The 24511-nt window shown below is 41.1% G+C and overlaps 1 protein-coding gene across 1 annotated transcript in view; it reads left to right on the top strand.

Moving 5' to 3' along the window:
• LOC140194618 (putative methyltransferase NSUN7) overlaps positions 1–24511 on the top strand; it is an 89792-nt gene that overhangs the window by 45728 nt on the left and 19553 nt on the right. Inside the window, exon 3 of the mRNA XM_072251859.1 lies at positions 8501–8631. Coding sequence (XP_072107960.1) covers positions 8501–8631 — 131 coding nt within the window. The remainder of the gene's footprint in view (positions 1–8500; positions 8632–24511) is intronic.

The raw sequence follows: 24511 nt of genomic DNA, 5'->3' as shown, positions 1-24511 counted from the left end.
TACATCCTGTATATCTTTATCATGAGAACAAGGCAAGCTCATGTAGCTGACCACTTCACCTGTTACTGTTACTGTTACTGTTAAAGTGATTGTGCTACCTTGCTCTGGAAAAAGGGAAAACAGCGCCTCTTTCACCTCAGATGATTGAGGAAGTTTGGTATGGGCCCCCAAATCCTAAGAACTTTCTACAGGGGCACAATTGAGAGCATCCTGACTGGCTGCATCACTGTCTGGTATGGAAACTGTACCTCCCTTAATCGCAGGATTCTGCTGAGAGTGGTGCAGACAGCCATAGCATCTGTAGTTGCGAACTTCCCATGATTCAGGACATTTACAAAGACAGGTGTGTAAAAAGGGCCTGAAGGATCATTGGAGACTTGAATCACTCCAACCACAATCTATTCCAGCTGCTACCATCGGGGAAATGGTACCACAGCATAAAAGCCAGGACCAACAGGCTCCGTGACAGCTTCTTCCACCAGGCGATCAGACTGATTAACTCACGCTGATTTGAGTGTATTTCTATGTTACATGGACTGTTCTATTTATTATAAATTACTATGACTGCACATTGCGCATTTAGACAGAGATGTAAAGTAAAGATTTTTACTCGTGTGTGAAGGATGTAAGAAATAAAGACAATTCAGTTCAAAAATGTGTTGTAGTCCAATGACAAACAGGAGAAAATTTGCAGATGCTGGAAATGCAAGCAACGCACACAAAATGCTGGAGGAACTTAGCAGGCCAGGTAGCATCTATGGAAATGAGTACAGTTGATGAAGAAGGAGAATATCTCCTTTGTTCTGGAATGAAAAACCTCATCCTGAGAGCAGATGTGGCAGAGACAGAGGAATTGAGAGAAGGGAATGGCATTTTTACAACTAACAGGGTGGGAAAAGGTATAGTTCAGGTAGCTCTGAGAGTTAGTGTGTTTATAACAGGCATCAGTAGATAAGCTGCCTCCAGAGATAGAGAGAAAAATCGAGAAAGGGGAGGGGTGGTGTCAGAAATGGACCAGGTAAATTTGAGGGCAGGGTGGAAGTGGGTGGCAAAGTTGATGAAGTTGACAAGCTCTGCATGGGTGTAGGAAGCAGCACCAATGCAGTCATCCTTCTTCAAAGAAAGGGGCTTCCCTTCCTCCACCATCAACGCTGCCCTCAACTGCATCTCTTCCATTTTGCACAAGTCTGCCCTCACCCCAAGTTCTAGCCACTCCACCAGGGATAGGGTTCCTCTTGTCCTCGCCTATCAGCCCACCAGCTTCCGTGTCCAGCACATAGTTCTCCATAACTTCTGCCACCCCCAAAGGGATCCCACCACCAAACTCAGCTTTCCCCTCCCCCACCACTTTCTGCTTTCCACAGGGATCGCTCCCTACGCAACTCCCTTGTCCATTCGTCATTCTCCACTGATCTCCCTCTTGGCACTTATCCTTGCAAGCAGAACAAGTGCACTCCCTCACTGCTATTCAGGGCTCCAAACAGTCCTTCCAGGTGAGTCAAAACTTCACTTGTGAGTCTGTTGGGGTCATATACTGTAGCCGGTGCTCCTGGTGTGGCCTCCTGTATATCGGTGAGACCTGATATACTTTGGGACACTGCTTCACTCCATGCCAGAAAAAGCGGCAACTCCCAGTGGCCATCCCTTTTAATTCCACTTCCTGTTCCCATTCCGACATGCCAGTCCATGGCCTCCTCTACAGTTGCAGTGAGGTCACACTCAGATTGGAGGAGCAACACCATGTATTCCATCTGGGTAGCCTTCAACCTGGTGGCATGAACATTGATTTCTTGAACTTCCAGTAATGCCTCTCCCATCATTCCCTATTCCCATTTCCCTCTCACCTTATCTCCTTACCTGTCCATCACCTTCCTCTGCTGTTCCTCCCCTTCTTCTTTCTTCCATGCCTTCTGTCATATCCTATCAAATTGCCCCTTTTCCAGCCCTGAATCTGTTTCAACAATCAACTTCCCAGCTCTTTACTTCACCCCCCCCCCCCCCGGGTTTCACCTATCACCTTGTGTTTCTTCCTCCTCTCCTCCCACCTTCTAACTCTGACTTCTTGTCTATTTTTCTCCAGTCTTGATGAAGGGTCTCAGCCCAAAACGTCAACTGTACTTTTTTCCAAAAAATGTGTTGGATGTTTTGCCAGTAATGAGTTATAATGGGAAATAAGCAGGTTGAGGATTCGTATGACTGAGGACCAACAAACACTTCAAAGTTGCTACAGGATACTGTATTTATTTGAAGTATAATAAAAGATAAGAAAGTTATATACAAAACAATGTGGAATGACTGATGGCCTCATGGTGTTGTCCTTATTGGGGTCTCCAATGTATGACTGGTCTGGAAAATCTCAGAGATCCTTGGAACTGATCATGATTTGAACTTGAGGAGAAGTTCAATGAGCTTGTTCACTATTCACGTTTGTATAATTCAGAAAACCCACACATTCTTTCCAGTCTAAGTGTATTCCAGTCAGATACAATACTGTAACTTATTGAAATTTACATTGTCAGCTGAACCATTCTCACTTGTCTCCAGGAGAAAAACAAGTGATCTTGTCATTTCACATTTCTTAATGTTTCACGGCTGCATGCTTCACAGCCTCAAGGACCCTATGAATCAAGATCTTTTGTTTTACTTATCTTCCTGATTAACATATCTGCTCACTGTGGAGACAGTGGACTGACAATTTTGAATAAAAAGATCTGCTTTTAACCCTCTCATTGCATGAGTGAAAAGCTGATAGTGTGTGTCAGCTGATCAATGTGGATATGAAGTTATCAGTAACACAAAGTGAAAGAAAATGTGAATGAATGTTGGGTAGAAGTTTAAATCTCTACTAACTTAAAACAAATGTGTTGATTGTGAACGGAGTTAAGTGATTCTTGGGGTTTGTTCACAAACAAGAAAAAATCTGCAGATGCTGGAGATCTGCGCAACACACACAAATTGCTGGAGGAACTCAGCAGGCCAGGCAGTATCTATTGAAAAGTAGTCAGTTGGGGGTCATTTACTGTGTTCGGTTCTCCTGGTGTGGCCTCTTGTATATCGGTGAGACCTGACATAGATTGGGAGTCCGCTTCGCCGAGCATCTACGCTCCGTCCGCCAGAACAAGTGGGATCTCCCAGTGGCCACTCATTTTAATTCCACTTCCCATTCCCATTATGATATGTCCATCCACGGTCTCCGCTACTGTCATGATGAGGTCACACCTTGGTTGGAGGAACAACACCTTGTATTCCGTTTGGGTAGTCTCCAACCTGCTGGCATGAGCATTGATTTCTCAGACTTCTAGTAATGCCCTTTTCCCTCTCTCACCTTATCGCCTTGCCCGCTCATCACCTTCCTCTGGTGCTCCTCCCCCTCCCCTTTTTCTTTCTTCCATGGCCTTCTGTCTCTTTCACCAATCAACTTCCCAGCTCTTTATTTCATCCCTCTCCCTCCAGGTTTCACCTATCACCTGGAGGTTTTCTCACTCCTCCCCCCACTTTTTAAACCTACTCCTCAGGTTTCTTTCCCCAGTCCTGCCGAAGGGTTTCGGCCCAAAGCGTCGACTATACTTTTTTCCATCGATGCTGCCTGGCCTGCTGAGGTCCTCCAGCACTTTGTGTGTGTTGCTTGGGTTTTGTTCACATGATGACAGTAGGGAGGGGGCAATTATAAGGTTTGTCAGCACAAGTATTTTAAGCAAGCTAAATTGAACATTGAAACGTGAAGTCCTGCATGTTTTCAGGAGTCAGTTAACATTGTTAAATAAAAGTAGGAAGCATTCAAGATTAAAGTATTAAACCTAGGCTAGTAAGGTTAGGCAGGAGATTGATAAATCTCAAATGGTAAGTGCAATATTAAAATTTTGGAAATCTCTGGGATAATTCATTGTAGTGCATAATTTTTTGAAAAACTTTTAACTGATCGAAAACTGAAATGCACTTGTCAGGCTGGTGGGGAATAAGTGTTCAAAGTATGGTGGTGCAGGTCCTGAGTCTTCTGTACCAGTGAGAAGAGAGCGTGGTGGGCATCTTTTGATGGATGCTGCTTTTATTGCGACAGCATTCTTTGTAGATGTACTCAGTGGTGGGGAGGGCTTTACCCACTAAAGGCCTCAATAGGGAGGGACTGGGCTGTATCCACTAATTTTGTTGTAGGCTTTTCCATTCAAGGGCAATGCTGTTTCCAATGTTCAGGAACAGTTACAGTGGTGCCAGAAAGTTTGTGAACCCTGTAGAATTTTCCCTATTTCTGCATAAATATAACCTAAATTGTGATCAGATGCAAGTCCTAAAACTGGATAAAGAGAACCCAATTTTAAAAAATGCAAAAAATATTATACTTGGTTCATTTATTTATTGAAAAAAATGATCCAATATTACAAGTATTTGTTGGAAGAAGTATGTGAGCCTTTGCTTTCATTAAATGGTGTGACCCCCTTATACAGCAATAAGTTCAACCAAGCACTTCCAGTAACTGTTGATCAGTCCTGCACATCGGTTTGGAGGAACTTTAGGCCATTCCTCCTTACGAAACTGCTTCAATTCTGAGATATTGGTGGGCCACCTTGCATGAACTGCTTGCTTTGGGTCCTTCCACAACATTTCTATAGGATTAAGGTCAGGACTTTGACTTGGCCAACCCAAAACATTAATTTTCTTTTTATTAACCATTCTGTTGTTGGTTTACTCTTATCTTTCGGATCAATGTCTTGTTGCATTTTCCGACTTCTATTAAGCTCCAGGTGACGGACTGCTACCCTGACATACTCCTGTAGAATTTCTTGATACAATTTTGAATTAATTGTTTCGTCAGTGATTGCAAGCTGTCCAGGTCCTGAGGCAGCAAAGTAGTCCTAAACCATGATGCGCATTCCACCATACTTCACAGTTGGAATGAGGTTTTGATGTTGGTGTGCAGTGCCTTTTTGTATCCAAACATAGCAATGTGCATTTCTGCCAAGAAGTTCAACTTTTGTCTCATCTGGCCACAGAACTTTGTCCCAGAAGCATTGCAGAACATCCAGGTGGTCTTTTGCAAAATTGAGATGTGGAGCCATGTTTTGTTGAAGAGCAGTGGTTTCTTCCATGGTGTCCTTCTATGAACACCATTCTTGTTCAGTGTTTTTCTTATAGTGGACACATGAACTTTAGCAATTTCTAGAGATTTCTGCAGGTCTTCTGCTGTTACCCTTGGGTTCTTTTTCACCTCCTTCAGCATTGCACGTTATGCGCTTGGTGTGATATTTGTAGACAATTTCTCTTACTGTGGACTGATGAACACTCGAGTCTTTAGAATTGCTTTTGTGGCCTTTTCCAGCTTCATGCATCTCTACAATTCTTCTTCTAAGGTCCTCTGAAAGTTGTTTTGGTCGCGGCATGGTGCACATAAACAGATCTTTCTTACGAAGAGCAGTCTCTGTCAGTAAGCTGACTTTGTGTGTCTTTTTTATAGGGCGGGACACCTCTACAACCCACACCTCAAATCTCATCTCATTGATTGGAACACCTGACTCCAAATAGCATTATCCCAGAGGTTCACATATTTTTTTCCAACAAATGAATGTATTATTGGATAATTTTTCTCAAAACAAATGGAATGTTTATTGTGTTATTTATTTAATTGGGTTCTCTTTATCTAGTCTTAGGACTTGTGTGAAGATCTGATCTCACCTTAGGTCATATCTATGCAGAAACAGACAAGTTGACAAGGTTCACGAACTTTCTAACACCCCTTAGCCATTCGGCCCTTGAACCAGTGGGGATAACTTCACTCAATTGTACTCACCCCAACACTGAACTGGTTGCATAACCTATGGACTCACTTTTAGGACTCTACAACTTGTGTTCCTGATATTTATTGCTTATTTATTTATTATTATTATTGTGTATTTTTTCTTCTTTGTGTTTGCAGTTTCCTGTCTTTTGCACATTGGTTGTTTGTCTCTATCGTGTGTAGTTTTTTATTGATTCAACGTTCAAAGTACATTTATCAAAGTATGTACAATACTGTCCAAAAGTCCAAGGCACATATAGACATAGCTAGGGAGGCTTAGAATTTTGCACCGTGCTGTGGTAACTTTATGTATTGCAGTTTTCTGCTGCCACCAAAAAAAATCATGACATATGTGAGTGATGATAAACCTGAACCTGATTGTGGACTGAGAGTGGGAAGGGGCAGGGAGAGGGAAATCATGGTTGGGAAAAGGGGAAGGGTGAGGGGAGGGAATGGGTAACACTGGAGACATTTTGTAATGATCAAAAAAGCAATTGTCTGGAATCAAAAGACTTGCCTGGTATCTCAGGGTGGCGTTTGTCTGCACCTGTGCCAACTCCTGCCCCTGACACTCCTTCTCTGCCACCTGTTTCACAGTCCACCCACAGCACTCCTTCTGCACCATTCCCGGTATCCTATGCTCCTGCTAGATTTACAACTTCGCTTTCCATTCCACATTGACACGTTCAGTACTGTGCGAAAATCTTAGGCAGCCTAAGACTTTTTGTATGTGCCTAAGCCTCTTGCACAGTATTTCATACAGCATACAGCCCTGAGATTTGTCCTCCCGCAGGCAGTCATGAAACAGAGAAACACCGTGAAACCCATTAAAACATCAAATACCCAACACGCAAAAAAAAAAACAAATCATACAAACAGCAAAAAGCGAGCAATTAACACACAGAATATTATACATCAAACTGCAGGGTCTCTGAAAATCGTCCAGTGGATTGGCAGCCGCTGAGTCAGTTCAGTTTAGTGCTGTGTCAGTGACTGCAGCCCATAGCTGGAAAATCAGTTCTGCACCGAAGTGCCTGAATTAAATTGAACAAGTAGCCAAAAGAGTAACCAGAAACACATGAAATATGAACCAGAGAGTGCTCCAAAAGCAAGTCTGGTTCAGCACTGAGGACATTAAACATCAAACTACAGAGTCCCATAGCCACTACCCACACTGCTACAGTGATTAAACCTAAGAATCCTGTACCTTCCTCCGGCAACAGTGAGAGGGAGACTAGTCAAATACAAGCAGATGGTGCTGAACACCCGCTCAAGTTACACTCTCATTTTCATCAATTTCAATCCTGCTCGATGCTTTAATCGACGAGGAGTAATGGAACCGACCATTGATACACATCCCGCCATTAGAATGATGGCTGCACTCTCCTCTCTCAACCTTACTGAATTCCCCACGAGTTAGCAAAAGTGTTCGATCACTCAGTCAGCCCAAAAATGTACAATCAGAATGGAAATTAGAGTCTGCAATCGAATGTGGTTCTGGAGAAGAAGCATATTTAAAAGAAGAAGAGGAAGTAGTTTCTATTGTGTTTCTTTGTATCTAAGAAAAGAATCAAATTTCTTTTGCAAGAAAAATATTTCAGAGTAGTATATGGTGACATATATGTACTTTGATAATTTAGATAGAATTTAAAAATTTTGGTGGTGACTTCATAGGTGGTGCTTATATGTGATTAACCATTTTCAATTTATTTACACTAAACAGAGGCAGAAAGTAGATTATTTTTATTGATAAAAGTATTTGATTTTGTCAAACACTTTACCATCCCCACAGAAAGGAACAAAGCTTAAAAGTTGAAAAAATGTTTCTGACCCATGCTGAAGTGTCCTGGAACTTAAACATTTACTGTTACCCTATCCACAGGTGCTGCCTTCCAGCATCTTTTGTTTTAATTTCAGATCTCTGTAGTATTTTGATCTACTTATTTATTTAGTTAGTTAGAGATACAGCACAGAACAGGCCATTCTGGTACTGCCTAGCAATCCACGTATTTAACCCAAGCCTAATTTCAGGACAATTTACAATGACCAATTAACTAACTAACTGGTATGATTACCACTTGATTGTTTGGATAGTTTGCTAAATGATAGTTTGAATACACTGACTTTTATCTATCTTTCTGCTTTTTTCACTCTAATGACATGGGTTGCTCTGGACTGAGTAAGGGCAGCTGATTTTTTTTCATGAATAGCTTGGGGAACTGTTTCGATGTACCCTGGACTGGAGGTTGTCATTGTGGTAATAAATATTCCTGAGAGATTGCTTCATTCTTTTAAATCCAAAGAGGAATGCATTTACTGCAGTGGGCTTTTTTCACTAAGTATTACATTTTAAAATCAATGCTAACTTGGAGGTACAGTAACACGAGGAAATCTGCAGATGCTGGAAATTCAAGCAACACACATAAAAAATGCTGGTGAACGCAGCAGGCCAGGCTGTCTGGCCTGCTGCGTTCACCAGCATTTCTTATTTGGAGGTACGGTGGTGGTTGAGGACTCTGACATCATGTGATAGACATGGCAGTAAGTTTGCCACTTGCCAGGTTAACACAAACATCTTATTTTGATTTTATTCCAGATTTTTGTGTTGTTATGGTAGTGGTTATGCAAAACCATATGAAATTGTTAAAATTGATTGTCTAGAAGCCAGTTATCAAGAATACTAACATAATTTCTGTTTAATGTAATTAATGTTTTGCTCTTTTTCCCCAGTCTGTTGACTTGACGAGTCTCGTACTTATTATGCTATATGATTACCAAAATCGTAAATTCCAGCCTCGAAACATCTTTGAAGCAGAGACTATAATACCTGAAGTTAGAGAAGTAGAGAAGAGCCTTTCAGAGTATGTAAATTGAAAATTGTTAATGACTTTTAGCAGAATTGGTATTCAGGCTTATAAGTAAATTATATTTTCTGTTTACAGTAGTGGACACTAACTCTCTGGTGATTCAATGGTCTGGGATTCAAATTCTGGTCTAGAATGTTATTACAACTCACTACATGAGTTGTATTATCATTTATAATGGGATACAAATTTTTGTCTCCCTTTACCGCGATGAAGGTTCTGTTCCTCATTTTTTAATTTGCACAAGGGTACTATCGACCCTGCATATTGCATAAACTAGTGCTGCAAATTAATTTTTTACAATTTGCTATAAATTCATGGAGTTGAAATGATATAGCATGAAAATAAATTCTTCTGCTTATGGATTCCATGCCCATGTAGGGAAATTTCTGCATGGCTAGAATAAGCTTAGCATTTGAACTTCAATACAATTATCATGTTCTGTTAATACAACTACAACTACAACTTGTACAATTTGATGCAGTTATGAAAAATATTTGCTATGATTTAATTTCCTCTTGATCTAGATTCTCTCACCAATGAATCATTGAGTACCAAAATAAACTATTAGGGCCATAGTTCATGCTGGCAATCTACTTGATCTGATTCATCATCTTTTTTGTTCTTAAGTATTTATCCAATTTTCACTTTCAAAAATGTTGACTGAATTTGCTTTCAAAAATGGAAAGGTTTCTCTGTAACCTAGTATGTCAACTTATTCAAAATCTGAAAATTTCATTTACTTCACCCCTTGATATTCTATATTTTGGAGAACACCTCTGATTTATTTAACACCCTGGAGAATTTGTGCTGCTTTCTTTCCAAAGCGAATATGTCTATTAACAGGTGTGTCAGACTAATTTGAATTACTCCATGCCTTTGCAACACAGAATCATAGAACACTACAACCAAAAACAGGCCCTTAGGCCCATCTAGTCTATGCTGAAACATTAATCTGTGTAGTCCCATTGACCTGTACCTGGACCATAGTCCTCCATACCCCTTCCATCCATGTACCTATGCAAATTTCTCTTAAATGTTGAAATTGAACCCATATCCCCCAGGTTCATTGGCAGCTCGTTCCACACTCTCACAAACTTCTGTGTGGAAAACGTTCCCCATTGTGCTCCCTTTAAACATTTCATCCTAACCTATAACCTTTAATTATAGTCTCACCCAACCTCAGTGGAAAAAGCCTGCTTATATTTACTCTAAATATACCCCCCATAATTTTATACACCTCTATCAAATCTCCTCTTATTTATCTACACTTGAGGGAATAAAGTTTGAACCTATTCAATCTTTCCCTGTCACTCTGGTCTTCAAGTCCAGGCAGCATCCCCGTAAATTTTCTCTGCACTTTTCAATCTTATTGATATCTTTCTTGTAGTTAGATTGACCAAAATTACACACAATACTCCAAATTAGGCCTCACTGACCTCGTATACAATTTCAATATAACATCCCATCTCTGTACTCAATACATTGATTTATGAAGGCCAATGAGCCGAAAGCTTTCTTTACGACCCCATTTATCTGTGACACCACTTTCAAGGAGTTATGCAACCGTAGTCATAGATCCCTTTGTTCCACTGCACTCCTCAGTCCCTACCACTCATTACGTGACACCTACCCTGGTTGGTCCTCCCAAGTGCAATACCTCACACTTACCTGCATTAAATTGCATCTGCCATCTTTCAGCCCATTTTTCCAGCTGGCCTAGATTCTGCTGCAAGCTTTGATCCTCTTCCTTGCTGTCCACTACACCCCCAAACTTGATATTATCTACAAATTTGCTGATCCAGTTTACCACATTGATCTAGATGACAAACAACAATGGACCCAGCACCAATCCCTGTGGCACACCACTAGTTACAGGTTGACCAACCTCCCATGTGGGACCTAGTCAAATGCCTTGCCCATTTGGACAACATCCAATGTCCTCCTTTTATCACCTTTCCTGGTAACTTCCTCGAAAAACTCAGATTGGATAAACATGACCTACCTTGCACAAAGTCATGGTGACTATCACTAATAAGTACCTGTCTATCTAAATACTGTATTCTGCCCTCAACATTTTCTTCATATAAATGAGTATTACAACCAGGGATTTTGACCAACTTAACTGAGATTTTTATTTGTGAATCACATGTTCCTTCTTTTTTGCAGTAGAGCCCAAAAATAGGGAAAAATGTAAACCATGAAAAGCTAAAAATTCAAAAAAACTGAAATGTCAGCAGTTCAAAAGTATTCATTCCCCTTGGCTCCGTACTTAGTTGAACCATCTCTCGCAGGTGTTATAGCTAGTAGTCTTTTTGGATGCCTCTATTAGCTTTGTACAATGTGATGGAGCAAGATTTGTACATTCCTCCTTACAAAGTTGCTCAAGCTGTGCCAGGTTAGTTGGGGAACAACAGTGGAGTTGTTTGATCAGATTAAGGTTAGTGCTCTGACTGGGTTGCTGAAGGACATCAGTTTCTTCATTTGAGGCTACTCCATGGTTGCTCTGGCAGTGTGCTTTGGGTCGTTGTCCTGCTGAAAGACAAATTTCCTCCTTAGCTTAAGCTTTCTGGCAGAGGCTAGCAGCTTATATCCAGGATCTCTCTATTTAGCAGTGCTCATCTTCCCATCAATCTTGACCAGATTTCCAGTCCTTGCTGCTGAAAAGCATCCCCATAGCATGAAGCTACCTCCACCATACTTTATAGTATGGATGGTGTTACCTGGCTGATACACAGTATTAGATTTAAGCCACATGTACTGATATTAGTGTTGAGGTCAAAAAGTTCCACTTCAGTCTCATCTGACCACAAGACCTTATTTCACATCTTTACAGTATCTTCTAATTGACACTTTGCCTCAAGACAGCAAACACCTCCTCCTCTTGTAATCTGTATAGGGCCCATGACCTATAGACTCTGTGTCCAGGTAAGTACAGATGCAAAAATACATTTAAGATCTTCCCCCTTCTCTTTCAGTTCTATGCATAGCTTAGCACTCTGATCTTCCATAGAGGACCAAGGTTGAACCTTGCTATCCTTTTGCTCTTAATATATCTGTAGAAGCCTTTGGGATTCTTCTTTAGTGGCAAGTTTTTAGCCAAGGCTTGTTCCTTGCCACTCTTCTATAAATGCCCTTTTTGTGCAAGGCCTTAAGGATTGTCAAGCCATGAACTTCATCTCCAGTTGCGGCCACTGACTTCTGCATCTCACTCAGCGTGACTGTTGGTGTCACAGTAGCCATGCTTACAAGTGTCATTCTTCCCTAGTGACTAAGTTTAGAGGGGCAGCTTGACCTAGACAGTGTGGCCATGGTTTCATAGTTTTTCTACTTTTTCACGATGGACTGCACTGAGCTCGAAGTTATGTTCAGTGCCTTTGAGATGGCCTGTACTCTTCCCCAGATTTGTGCTTCTCTGTTATTATTTCCCTGACTTGTTTTGAATGCTCATTTGTCTTCATTTTGGTTTGGTCTGTCAAAAATCTACCATACTGTTGTCTCTAAAAGAGATAAGGGGTAATTATTCTTATAAATTCATTGAAAACAGGTGATCCTCCAATTTTTCTACATCATCAAACTGGGTGAGTTGGTGAGGTAATTGCACCTGAGGAAAGTTACCATAGTAATTACCAAGGGGATGATTAGCTTTCCAATTACTGATGTCAGGCTCACTGGACTATAATTTTCTGTCCTATTCTTAGATCCTTTCTTAAACAATGGAATATTGGTCATCCTCCAGTCTTCAGGTACCTCACCTGTGGCTAATCTATCTATATACTACTAAAACTCTCATGCTCTGTCTGTCTGCTTGTCTGTTTGTGACCTTCATTTAACGCAAACCGTGCATTACAGCAGGACTTTTTTTGCCTAAATCGAATTAAAATGTGCTAACTTACAGGATGCAGGCAAAGTTCAGGGTTGTATATTCGTATAAAATTGCTCATTCCCCAAAAATCAAGAGGCTGCCTTTCACCTGAGACCCGATCGGCCATCATGGAAATTGGGACGCCACAGCCCGACGCATGCACATGGCCAGCTTCAGCGCTTCACGATGCTCACAGAGCCAGCGCCACCTTCCAAGGAGACCGTGACGCCACAGCCCGACACACGCACATGGCCAGCCTCAGCGGTGCTTCACAGTGTTCACAGCAACCACACCAACGGCAGCAAAAGGGCAGGGCTATCGCGTCCATTTAGGAGAGCGCCAACCACGTCATCAAGAAACAACAGCATCTTGGAGGCTTTGGTGTTACTGCTTCCTATCTTCTATCAAGCATTAGGGTAAAAGTATATGGATAGCCTAATTATGCCGTGTGGAAAGAGAAGGAGGACATTATGGTCAAGAGATGACGCCAAACATTGTCGGGAAGCGGCAAGGAGAGGGAGAGAACAATAATCAGATGAGGCCAGGGCCGCACAACTCCAGGATCAAAGAGTCAAGACAAAAAAGATGAGAGAAGACGAGACAAAGGAGGACAGGCATGCACGTCTCCAAAATGGCAACATTAGACACAGACGGAGGTGAGAACAAGAATCCATCAGGCCAGGGCCACACAACTTCAGGATCAGAGAGAAAGAACAAATAGTAGAAGAGATGAAGAGACGAAGGATGAAAGGGCTGCACGTCTCCAGAATGACAAAAACAGGCAGAGAAGGAGGAGAGAGGAAGAGATAGAGGTGCCTGGTAGTAGAACAGTGCATTCACGATTCAAAATATCCCTCAAAGTCAATGAGGATGCCCTTTGTAACATCGATAAAAACACCAATACTGCAAATTTACTCCAAAATGCGAAGCTTATTGTCTGGGATGAGTGCCCCATGATTGGGAGGGAGAGCTTTGAAGCCACGGACCGCACCCTTCGTGATGTATGCGGCAAGAATGAGGCCTTTGGGGGTATTTTAACCATTTGCTGTGGCGATTTCTGTCAGCTTTTAGCAGTTGTGAAACGCTGAAATGGTGCTGATGTGGAGAATTCATGCATTAAAAAATCATACTTATGGAGAAGCTTCATCAAGTTTCAATTGAAGAGAAACATGTGATTGAGTGAGGGAGAAGGACGATATTCTCAGTTCTTATTGGATATTGGAGAAGACAAGATTGAGAAAAATGAAAACAATGAAATCAAATTACCTGAAGATATGATTCTGCCAGCAACAACTATGGAAGAATGCATTGATTTCATCTACCCGACATTCGACAATCCTGCAGAACTCTTCTCGAAGAATTCTATCTTGATTACTCTTAATGAAATGATGCAAAAAATAAACTTCACATGCATTAGACACTTCCCTGGAATCATGAAAGAATACTGCTCCTTCAGTGCTGTAAGTGAAGGAGCTAACGCCACTTTCTTTCCTACAGAATTCCTTGATTCTGTTGAACTCTCTGGATTGCCACCACATAAACTGGAATTGAAGAGGGGATCTCCCATTATTTCAATAGGAACTTGGATCCACCAAGCCTTTGCAATGGAACGTGAATGATGGTGGAAGAACTGCACGACAATCTCATCGTAGCAAAGATAAACATCGGTGCGTTCAAAAATGAGATTTTCATGATCCCAAGAATTACTCTCAGTTTATCGGAAGGGGAAGATGTCCCTCTTCAGCGGAGCCAGTTCCCGATACAGTCATGCTTTGCTATGACTAGACATGAGGCGCAAGGCCAAACCATGGAGAGTGTGTTGATTTATCTGGAGAAACCAGTATTCCAGCATGGTCAGCTGTATGTGGCTTTCATCTGGGGAAAAAGACATGAAGACGTTAGAATATTCCTGAAGGGTGGCAGATCAACCAGAAATGTGGCCATAAAAAGTGTCCTTCGTTAAACAAGGAGGAGCAATATTTGTCTTGCTATGCGTCTTTCTTCTTTAATACACTGAGTTCTTCTTCTTTAATTTCCAAAGCACATCACATCACACTGCACTACCTTTCTCTCAAAAGGTGCCCCAAGGAGTCACCCGGTTGTCTAGTGATGTTTTAAAAATCTCTGTTAGGGCCCTTGCAATTTCTGCACTGGCCTCCCACAGGGTCCAAGGGAACACCTTGTCAGATTTATCCACCCTAATTTGCCTCAAGACAGCAAACACCTCCTCTTCTGTAATCTGTATAGGGTCCATGACCTGGCTGCTACATTGACTTACACCTATAGACTCTGTGTCCAGGTAAGTACAGATGCAAAAATACATTTAAGATCTTCCCCCTTCTCTTTCTGCTCTATGCATAGATTAGCACTTTGATCTTCCATAGAGGACCAAAGTTGAACCTTGCTATCCTTTTGCTCTTAATATATCTGTAAAAGCCCTTGGGATTCTTTTTTACCTTGTCTGCTAGAGTAACCTCATATTTTCTTTAAGTCCTCCTGATTTCCTTTTTATATCTCCCCTTACATTATATTCCTCAAGTAGCTCATTTGTTCCTGCCTGCCCATACCTGCAATGTATCTCCTTCATTTTCTTAACCAGAGTTTCAATATCTCTCAAAAATCAAGGTCCCCATACCTGTTATCATTGCCTTTCATTCTGACAGGAACATACAAACTCTGTAATCTCAAAATTTCACTTTTGAAGGCCTCCCACTTACCAAGTACACCTTTGCCAGAAAACAACCTGTCCCTATGCACTCTCACCAGATCCTTTCTGATACCATTAAAATTGGCTTTTCTCCAATTTAGAATCTCAACCTGCGGACCAGATCTTTCCTTTTCCATAACTGCCTTGAAAATAACAGCATTATGCTCACTAGGTGCAAAGTTTCTCCTAAACGACAGAAGAAAGCAGCAATTGGATTTGGATTAAAAACAAAAACAACAACTAGGATGTAAGATGAAGACAGGAGGGTATGGAACTGAGGGGGTTGTATCTGGGACGCCAGGTAGCGCCGTTGAGCCCTCTGGAGATGTTGTGGGCTTATCAACGAAACGTCAAAGAAGGAGGGTGCCCACCTGATGACCCCGATGACGTACCTACCCTCCCTCCTTGTCAGCACTCCAAGCCCACTGCGAACATCGAGAGTGCCGATTTACCATAGGGATCGAAACATCAAGTCCTAGTAGCTCTACTCTACCGTCAGCTACCCCATTTCATTCCCTTATAGGAGATTTAGTATCACACTGTCTGTAGTGGGGACTTCTATGTACCGATCATGGAAACTTCCCTGAACACATTGACAATTTCTTTCCTATCCAGCCTTTTACAGTATGGGAGTTTCAGTCAATATGTGGAAAGTTAAAATCAACTACTATCACAACCTTATATTTTTTGAAACAGTCTGCAATCTCTGTACAAGTTTGCTCATCTAAATCCTGTTGACTGTTGGTCGGTTTATAACATAATCCCATTAACATGGTCATGCCTCTCTTATTCCTCATTTCTACCCATAAAGCCTCAGTAGACAAGCTCTCCAGTCTGCCCTGACAAGACAACTGTCCAGATTAGTAATGCTGCTCCTCCCCATTTAATCCCTCCCACTCTATTACATCTAAAACAATGGAATTCCAGAGCATTGAGCTGCCAGTGCTGCCCCTCCGCAACCAAGTATCGCTAATGGCTAAAATGTCATACTTCCCCATGCTGATCCATGCTCTTCGTTCATCTGCCTTTCCTACAATATCCCTTGCATTGAAATACACATAACCCAGAATATTAGTCCCACCATGCTCAATATTTGATTCCTGACTTTGTACAAAGACACCACTCCATTATCTGTTCTGGTGCTGTAGTTCCCATTCCCTGCACCTCCAGTTTAAATTTGTGTTTTTTTAAAATCTGAATTATAAATAATATCCAGAAATATCACCATCTGGTTCAAAATGGATGTTCATACTTTGATTTCTGATGAGAATCATTTGTCCGTGCAATCATCGGCATCTGATTAGTTGTGAGCAAATCTGTGACAGAGGAATTTCAACAGAGAATAAAGTGAGATCTAATGCTCTTGCTCTATCTGTGTTTGGGGTCCTATTGTCTAGTTGTATTTATGTTCCTGTCAATTTTTTTCTTCAACTAGTGGCATTTCTTCAGAATTCATATTGTTTAAAACCCAGTAATGTTTTCCAGATACTTTCTTTTGGAAGAAAATGGCCATAAATCCCAGAATGTGGTACCATCATTCCAACATTTCACTTGCGAGGATTTCTAAATTGTCATTTTGGATATAGGACTCTCCCTAGTTGGCTTATGTTTACTGAATGAAGCTTCGCTATGTCGAATCATTTTATTTAATTTGTCATGCAACAAGGATTTCATTTTGCTATTGTAAAGTTAGGGAATCCATCGGGGGACCACTAATTTATAAAAGTGTAGGAACATTTAAGCTTTCTTGATTGAATAATGGAAAGGAGTATGAAGTAAACAAGCAATCTAAAATGGTGAAGAAATCTCCCTTGAGCACCTGTGCTCTTCTCTCTGGCAATAATGACCAAATGATGAATTTCTTGAATTTTTCAGCTTGGATGTTTCTGCTTGTCAAAACAAGCATGAGTCATTTTTGATTTGTTATATTCTGAGTCCAATTAAAAACAAGGCCAGAAACTTCTAAACTAAAAAATAGGTTTATTGAGGATAGAGGAACTAGGAACGCAATTTTCATACTACGAATGCTTTCAGAAAGGGCAATTGAATATCAAAATGATGTCTTTTAATGTTTTATTGATTTCACTAAAGCATTCGACAAAGTTCAACATGAAAAATTATTTCAAATTCTCGCTAAACTAAACATTAACGGAAGGGACCAACTACTGCTTCAAAATTTATATTGGAACCAAATGACAGGGGTAAAAATTGATGATAATATAAGCAGTTGGACTAAGATTTAAAGAGGAGTTAGACAGGGATACATTGCCTCACTGGAATTGTTTAATATATATAGTGAAATGGTTCTCAGAGAAATAGAAGACCTAGATGGGATAAAAATTGGAGGTGTTAACATCAACAATATAAGATATGCAGATGATACCACCTAATAGCAGGTGCTGCAGAATACCTACAAATCCTCCTAGACAAAGTAATACAGACAAGTGCAGATTTTGGTCTACTGTAAAAAAAAAAGTCAACTGTAAAAGAAACAAATGTATGATGGTATCAAAACGGGAGGATACTCCCAACTGCCAATTGTACATCGGTTGTACAAGAAATTGAACAAAAGACCAGCTTTAATTACCATGGTAGCTTTATATCACAAGATGCTAGAAGTAAAGTAGAAATAAAAAGAATTGCCATTGCCAAAACCAACTTCCAAAAATGAAACCCATTTTTACCAACAGACACATTTCTATGACAACAACGCTTAAGCTACTAAAATGTTACATCTGGTTAATCTTGCTGTATGCTTCCGAAACATGGACTATAACACCAGAACTCCAAAGAAACTTAGAAGCAACAGAAATATGGTTTCTTAAAAGAATGCTGAAAATATCATATAGAGGTAGGGTAACTAATGAGACAGTATTCCAACGTGCCCATACAAAAAGATCTTTAATGAGAACATTAAATGAGAGGAAACTTAAATTCCTGGGCCATGTCATCAGAAAGGGAGAAATAGAATACCTTTCATTACAAGGCCGTATGCCTGGGAAACGTAGAAGAGGAAGGCAAAGAAGAGAATATGTGGACACTGTGAAATAACTAACAGAACTAAGTGTGTGAGATATCATTGATGCTGCATGGGATCGTTCGATGTGGAAAGCCATGATCGCCCAAGCGTGTAACGCACAAGGCACATGAAAAAGAAGATATTCTTAGCAGGAGAAGATTGACTTCTGACTTATTATCCCCATTCAGAGCAGTTGTTAACCTCCATGAAAGTTAAGGGCTTACTGAAAACCCCTGCACTCAACATTTACATATAACAGTGCTTTGGAACCTTATCCCCTTCCTTAAGGGTTAACAAAAATATAAAAAAGCTTTCTTCAACCATATTTATACAATATATGAGCCCGGAATGAAGAGGTTATTTTGAGAAGTAAGAGATTAGAGTTGATTTTTTTTTCAAAGAGTTAAGTGGCAAGATAAATTTATGGAGATAATTCCAAAGTGGAAGGAATAGGTGGGGGAGACAGGTTATACGATTAATGATGTGTGAACATTGGAAGACCATAAAACTGTAAGATATAGGAGCAGAAGTAGGCCATTCGGCCCATCGAGTCTACTCCACCATTCAATCATGGTCTGATCCAATTCTTCCAGTCATCTTTATTCCCTGCCTTCTCCCCATACCCTTTGATGCCCTGGCTAATCAAGAACCTATCTATCTCTGCCTTAAATACACCCAATGACTTGGCCTCCACAGCTGCTCATGGCAAAAAATTCCACAGATTTACCACCCTCTGACTAAAGTAGTTTTTCCGCATCTCTGTTCTAAATGGTTGTCCTTCAATACTGAAGTCATGCCCTCTTGTCTGAGACTCCCCTACCATGGGAATTAACTTTGCCATATCTAATTTGTCCAAGCCTCTTAACATTCAGATTGTTTCTATGAGATCCCCCTCATTCTCCTGAACTCCAGGGAATACAGCCCAAAGGTGGTAAAAATCTTCTGAGGTGTATATATTTCAATGCTAGGAGTATTGCGGGGAAGGCGGATGAGTTGAGGGCGTGGATTGACACGTGGAATTATGATGTTGTAGCAATTAGTGAAACTTGGCTACAGGAGGGGCAGGACTGGCAGCTTAATATTCCAGGGTTCCGATGTTTCAGATGTGATCGAGGCAGAGGAATGAAAGGTGGGGGAGTAGCATTGCCTAGGGAAAATATTACAGCAGTGTTCGGGCAGGACAGATTAGAGGGCTTGTCAACTGAGTCCTTATGGGTGGAGCTGAGAAACAGGAAAGGTATGGCCACATTAGTGGGATTGTATTACAGACCACTCAATAGTCAACGAGACTTGGAAGAGCAAATCTGCAGTGAGATAGCAGGCAACTGCAGGAAACATAAAGTTGTGGTGGTAGAGGATTTTAATTTTCCATACATTGATTGGGACTCCCATACTGTTAGGGGTCTAGATGGTTTAGAGTTTGTAAAATGTGTTCAGGAAAGTTTTCTAAATCAATATATAGAGGGACAACTAGAGGGGATGCAATATTGGATCTCCTGTTAGGAAACGAATTAGGGCAAGTGACAGAAGTCTGTGTAGGGGAGCACTTTGGTTCCAGTGATCATAACACCATTAGTTTCAATTTGATCATGGACAAGGATAGATCTGGTCCTAGGGTTGAGGTTCTGAACTGGAAGAAGGCCAAATTTGAAGAAATGAGAAAGGATCTAAAATGCGTGGATTGGGACAGTTTGTTCTCTGGCAAAGATGTGATTGGTAGGTGGGAAGCCTTCAAAGGGGAAATTTTGAGAGTGCAGAGTTTGTATGTTCCTGTCAGGATTAAAGGCAAATTGAATAGGAATAAGGAACCTTGGTTCTCAAGGGATATTGCAACTCTGATAAAGAAGAAGAGGGAGTTGTATGAAATGTATAGGAAACAGGGGGTAAATCAGGTGCTTGAGGAGTATAAGAAGTGCAAGAAAATACTTAAGAAAGAAATCAGGAGAGCTAAAAGAAGACATGAGGTTGCCTTGGCAGTCAAAGTGAAGGATAATCTAAAGAGCTTTTACAAGTATATTAAGAGCAAAAGGATTGTAAGGGATAAAATTGGTCCTCTTGAAGATCAGAGTGGTCTGCTTGGTGCGGAACCAAAGGAAATGGGGGAGATCTTAAATAGGTTTTTTGCACCTGTATTTACAAAGGAAGCTGGCATGAAATCTATGGAATTGAGGGAATCAAGTAGTGAGACCATGGAAACTGTACAGATTGAAAAGGAGGAGGTGCTTGCTGTCTTGAGGAAAATTAAAGTGGATAAATCCCCGGGACCTGACAGAGTGTTCCCTCGGACCTTGAAGGAGACTAGTGTTGAAATTGCGCGGGCCCTGGCAGAAATATTTAAAATGTCGCTGTCTACGGGTGAAGTGCCGGAGGATTGGAGAGTGGCTCATGTTGTTCCGTTGTTTAAAAAAGGATCGAAAAGTAATTCGGGAAATTATAGGCCGGTGAGTTTAACGTCAGTAGTAGGTAAGTTATTGGAGGGAGTACTAGGAGACAGAATCTACAAGCATTTGGATAGACAGGGGCTTATTAGGGAGAGTCAACATGGCTTTGTGCGTGGTAGGTCATGTTTGACCAATCTGTTGGAGTTTTTCGAGGAAGTTACCAGGAAAGTGGATGAAGGGAAGGCAGTGGATATTGTCTACATGGACTTCAGTAAGGCCTTTGACAAGGTCCCGCATGGGAGGTTAGTTAGGAAAATTCAGTCGCTAGGTATACATGGAGAGGTGGTAAATTGGATTAGACATTGGCTCGATGGAAGAAGCCAGAGAGTGGTGGTAGAGAATTGCTTCTCAGACTGGAGGCCTATAACTTGTGGTGTGCTACAGGGATCAGTGCTGGGTCCATTGTTATTTGTCATCTATATCAATGATCTGGATGATAATGTGGTAAATTGGATCAGCAAGTTTGCTGATGATACAAAGATTGGAGGTGTAGTAGACAGTGAGGAAGGTTTTCAGAGCCTGCAGAGGGACTTGGACCATCTGGAAAAATGGGCTGAAAAATGGCAGATGGAGTTTAATACTGACAAGTGTGAGGTATTGCACGTTGGAAGGACAAACCAACGTAGAACATACAGGGTTAATGGTAAGGCACTGAGGAGTGCAGTGGAACAGAGGGATCTGGGAATACAGATACAAAATTCCCTAAAAGTGGCGTCACAGGTAGATAGGATCATAAAGAGAGCTTTTGGTACATTGGCCTTTATTAATCAAAGTATTGAGTATAAGAGCTGGAATGTTATGATGAGGTTGTATAAGGCGTTGGTGAGGCCGAATCTGGAGTATTGTGTTCAGTTTTGGTCACCAAGTTACAGGAAGGATATAAATAAGGTTGAAAGAGTGCAGAGAAGGTTTACAAGGATGTTGCCGGGACTTGAGATACTCAGTTACAGAGAAAGGTTGAATAGGTTAGGACTTACTCCCTGGAGTGTAGAAGAATGAGGGGAGATTTGATAGAGGTATATAAAATTATGATGGGTATAGATAGAGTGAATGCAAGCAGGCTTTTTCCACTGAGGCAAGGAGAGAAAAAAACCAGAGGACATGGGTTAAGGGTGAGGGGGGAAAAGTTTAAAGGGAACATTAGGGGAGGCTTCTTCACACAGAGAGTGGTGGGAGTATGGAGTGAGCTGCCAGACGAGGTGGTAAATGCGGGTTCTTTTTTAACATTTAAGAATAAATTGGACAGATACATGGATGGGAGGTGTATGGAGGGATATGGTCCGTGTGCAGGTCAGTGGGACTAGGCAGAAAATGGTTCGGCACAGCCAAGAAGGGCCAAAGGGCCTGTTTCTGTGCTGTACTTTCTATGGTTCTATGGCTGCCAGACGTTCTTCATACCGTAACCCTTTCATTCCTGGAATCATTCTTGTGAATCTTCTCTGAACTCTCTCCAGTGTCAGTATATCCTTTCTAAAATAAGGAGTCCAAAACTGCACACAATATTCCCAAGTGTTGTCTCACGAGTGCCTTATAGAACCTCAACATCACACCCCTGCTCTTACATTCTATACCTCTAGAAATGAATGCCAACATTGCATTCGTCTTTTTCACCACTGACTCAACCTGGAGGTTAACCTTTAGAGTATCCTGCACAAGGGCTCCCAAGTCCCTTTGCATGTCTGCATTTTGAATTTTCTCCCCATCTAAATAATAGTCTGCCCATTTATTTCTACCACCAAAGTGCATGACCATACATTTTCCAACATTGTACTTCATTTGCCACTTCTCTGCCCATTCCCCTAAACTATCTGTCTTTCTGCAGGCTGTCTGTTTCCTCAACACTACCCGCTCCTCCACCTATCTTTGTATCATCGGCAAATTTAGCTACAAATCCATTAATCCCATAGTCCAAATCATTGACATACATTGTAAAAAGCAACAGTCCCAACACTGACCCCTGTGGAACTCCACTGGTAACCGGCAACCAGCCAGAATAGGATCCCTTTATTCCCACTCTCTGTTTTCTGCCAATCAGCCAATGCTCCACCCATGTTAGTAACTCCCTTGTAATTCCACGGGCTGTTATCTTGCTTAGCAGCCGCATGTGCAACATGTTGTCAAAGGCCTTCTGATAACCCAAGAACACCATATCTACTGCATCTCCTTTGTCTACTCTGCTTGTAATTTCCTCAAAAAATTGCAGTAGGATAGTCAGGCAGGATTTTCCTTTCAGGAAACCATGCTGGCTTTGGCCTATTTTGTCATGTGCTTCCAGGTACTCCATAATCTCATCCCTAACAATCGATTCCAACAACTTCCCAAACCACTTATGTCAGGCTAACAGGTCTATAGTTTCCTTTCTGCTGCCTTCCACCCTCCTTAAATAGCGGAGTAACATTTGAAATTTTCCAGTCATTCAGTACAATGCCAGAATCTATCGATTCTTGAAAGATCATCGTTAATGCCTCCGCAATCTCTTCAGCTACTTCCTTCAGAACCCATGAGTGCATTCCATCAGGTCCAGGAGATTTATCCACCCTCAGACCATTAAGCTTCCTGAGCACCTTCTCAGTTGTAATTTTCACTGCACCTATTTCACTTCTCTGACACCCTTGAATGTCTGGTATACTGCAGATGTCTTCCACTGTGAAGACTGATGCAAAATACGCATTCAGTTCTTCTGTCATCTCTGCATCTCTCATTACAGTATCTCCAGTGTCATTTTCTATTGGTCCTATATTTACCCTCACTCTCCACATCCCGGCTGCTGTGTGGAGGCTTGTATATAACTGCCATTAGGGTCATTTTACCCTTGCCATTTCTTAACTCAACCCAAAGAGACTCTACACCTTCTGATCCTATGTCATCCCTTTCTAATGATTTAATATGATTTCTTATAAACAGGGCCACACAACCCCCTCTGCCTACTAACCTATCTTTCCAATACACCATATATGCTTGGACATTCAGCTCCCAATGGCAGCCATCCTTTAGCCAAGTTTCAGAGATGGCCACAACATCATACTTCCAATCTGTAGCTGAATTTCAAGATCATCCATTTTATTTGTTAAGACAGTAAAGGTCAGATTAAGGCAAAGAAGTACAGATTTGAATAAATGACCACAGTAGAATTAGTGAGAATGTGGAAGAACTTGAGACAAAACAAAAGCAAAATACTGAATGTCTTGAAATCCTAAAATATAATCAGAATGCATTGAAAGCATTTAAAAACAATGAATTGGAAAGTTAAGATATGTATGGAGATTTGCAATTCAAGAAACAAGTGGGTGAGAAAAAAGAGAAATAAGTATGGTCTATGATAGGACGGAGCGCAAGAAAGATGACAGTGAAATGTAAAAGGAAATGTAAATGACAGTGAAATGTAAATAGGTTGCTTAAGCATACCTATTTGAAAGTTGAACACTACCTTCCACTTGTATTGGATGTTATTGGAAAGTGCAGAAGAAAAAAACCTTTATTGTGGTAAAGGGAGAGAATTATTTTTACACTTGGGCAACTGGAAATTTGAATACAGTATTGGACTAGACTGTTATGCTTTGGATATATGCCACCAATTTGCTCTTAGTCTCCACACTGTAGTGGAGATTGTCTTGAGAGCAGCAAATGCAGAATGCTAACGTAGTTTCATTTGGAAACTATATTTGGAGCTCTTATTATTAAATACAAGAAAAGCCAAAGGGGAGATATTGCAATTCCTTAATCCAAAGCCAAGGGACAGAGAGATGATGTGCATGAGAGATGATCTACAAGTGAACCAGAATGTTAGGGAAGGAATCGTTCCCTTCAGTATGCCATAAAGGAAGGGAGCGGTGAATGTATTTTTG

This window comes from Mobula birostris, chromosome 3 (assembly GCF_030028105.1).
Source record: "Mobula birostris isolate sMobBir1 chromosome 3, sMobBir1.hap1, whole genome shotgun sequence".
NCBI lineage: Eukaryota > Metazoa > Chordata > Chondrichthyes > Myliobatiformes > Myliobatidae > Mobula > Mobula birostris.
The sequence above is the reverse complement of the archived record's forward strand: the minus strand, read 5'-3'. Positions and strand labels throughout refer to the sequence as shown.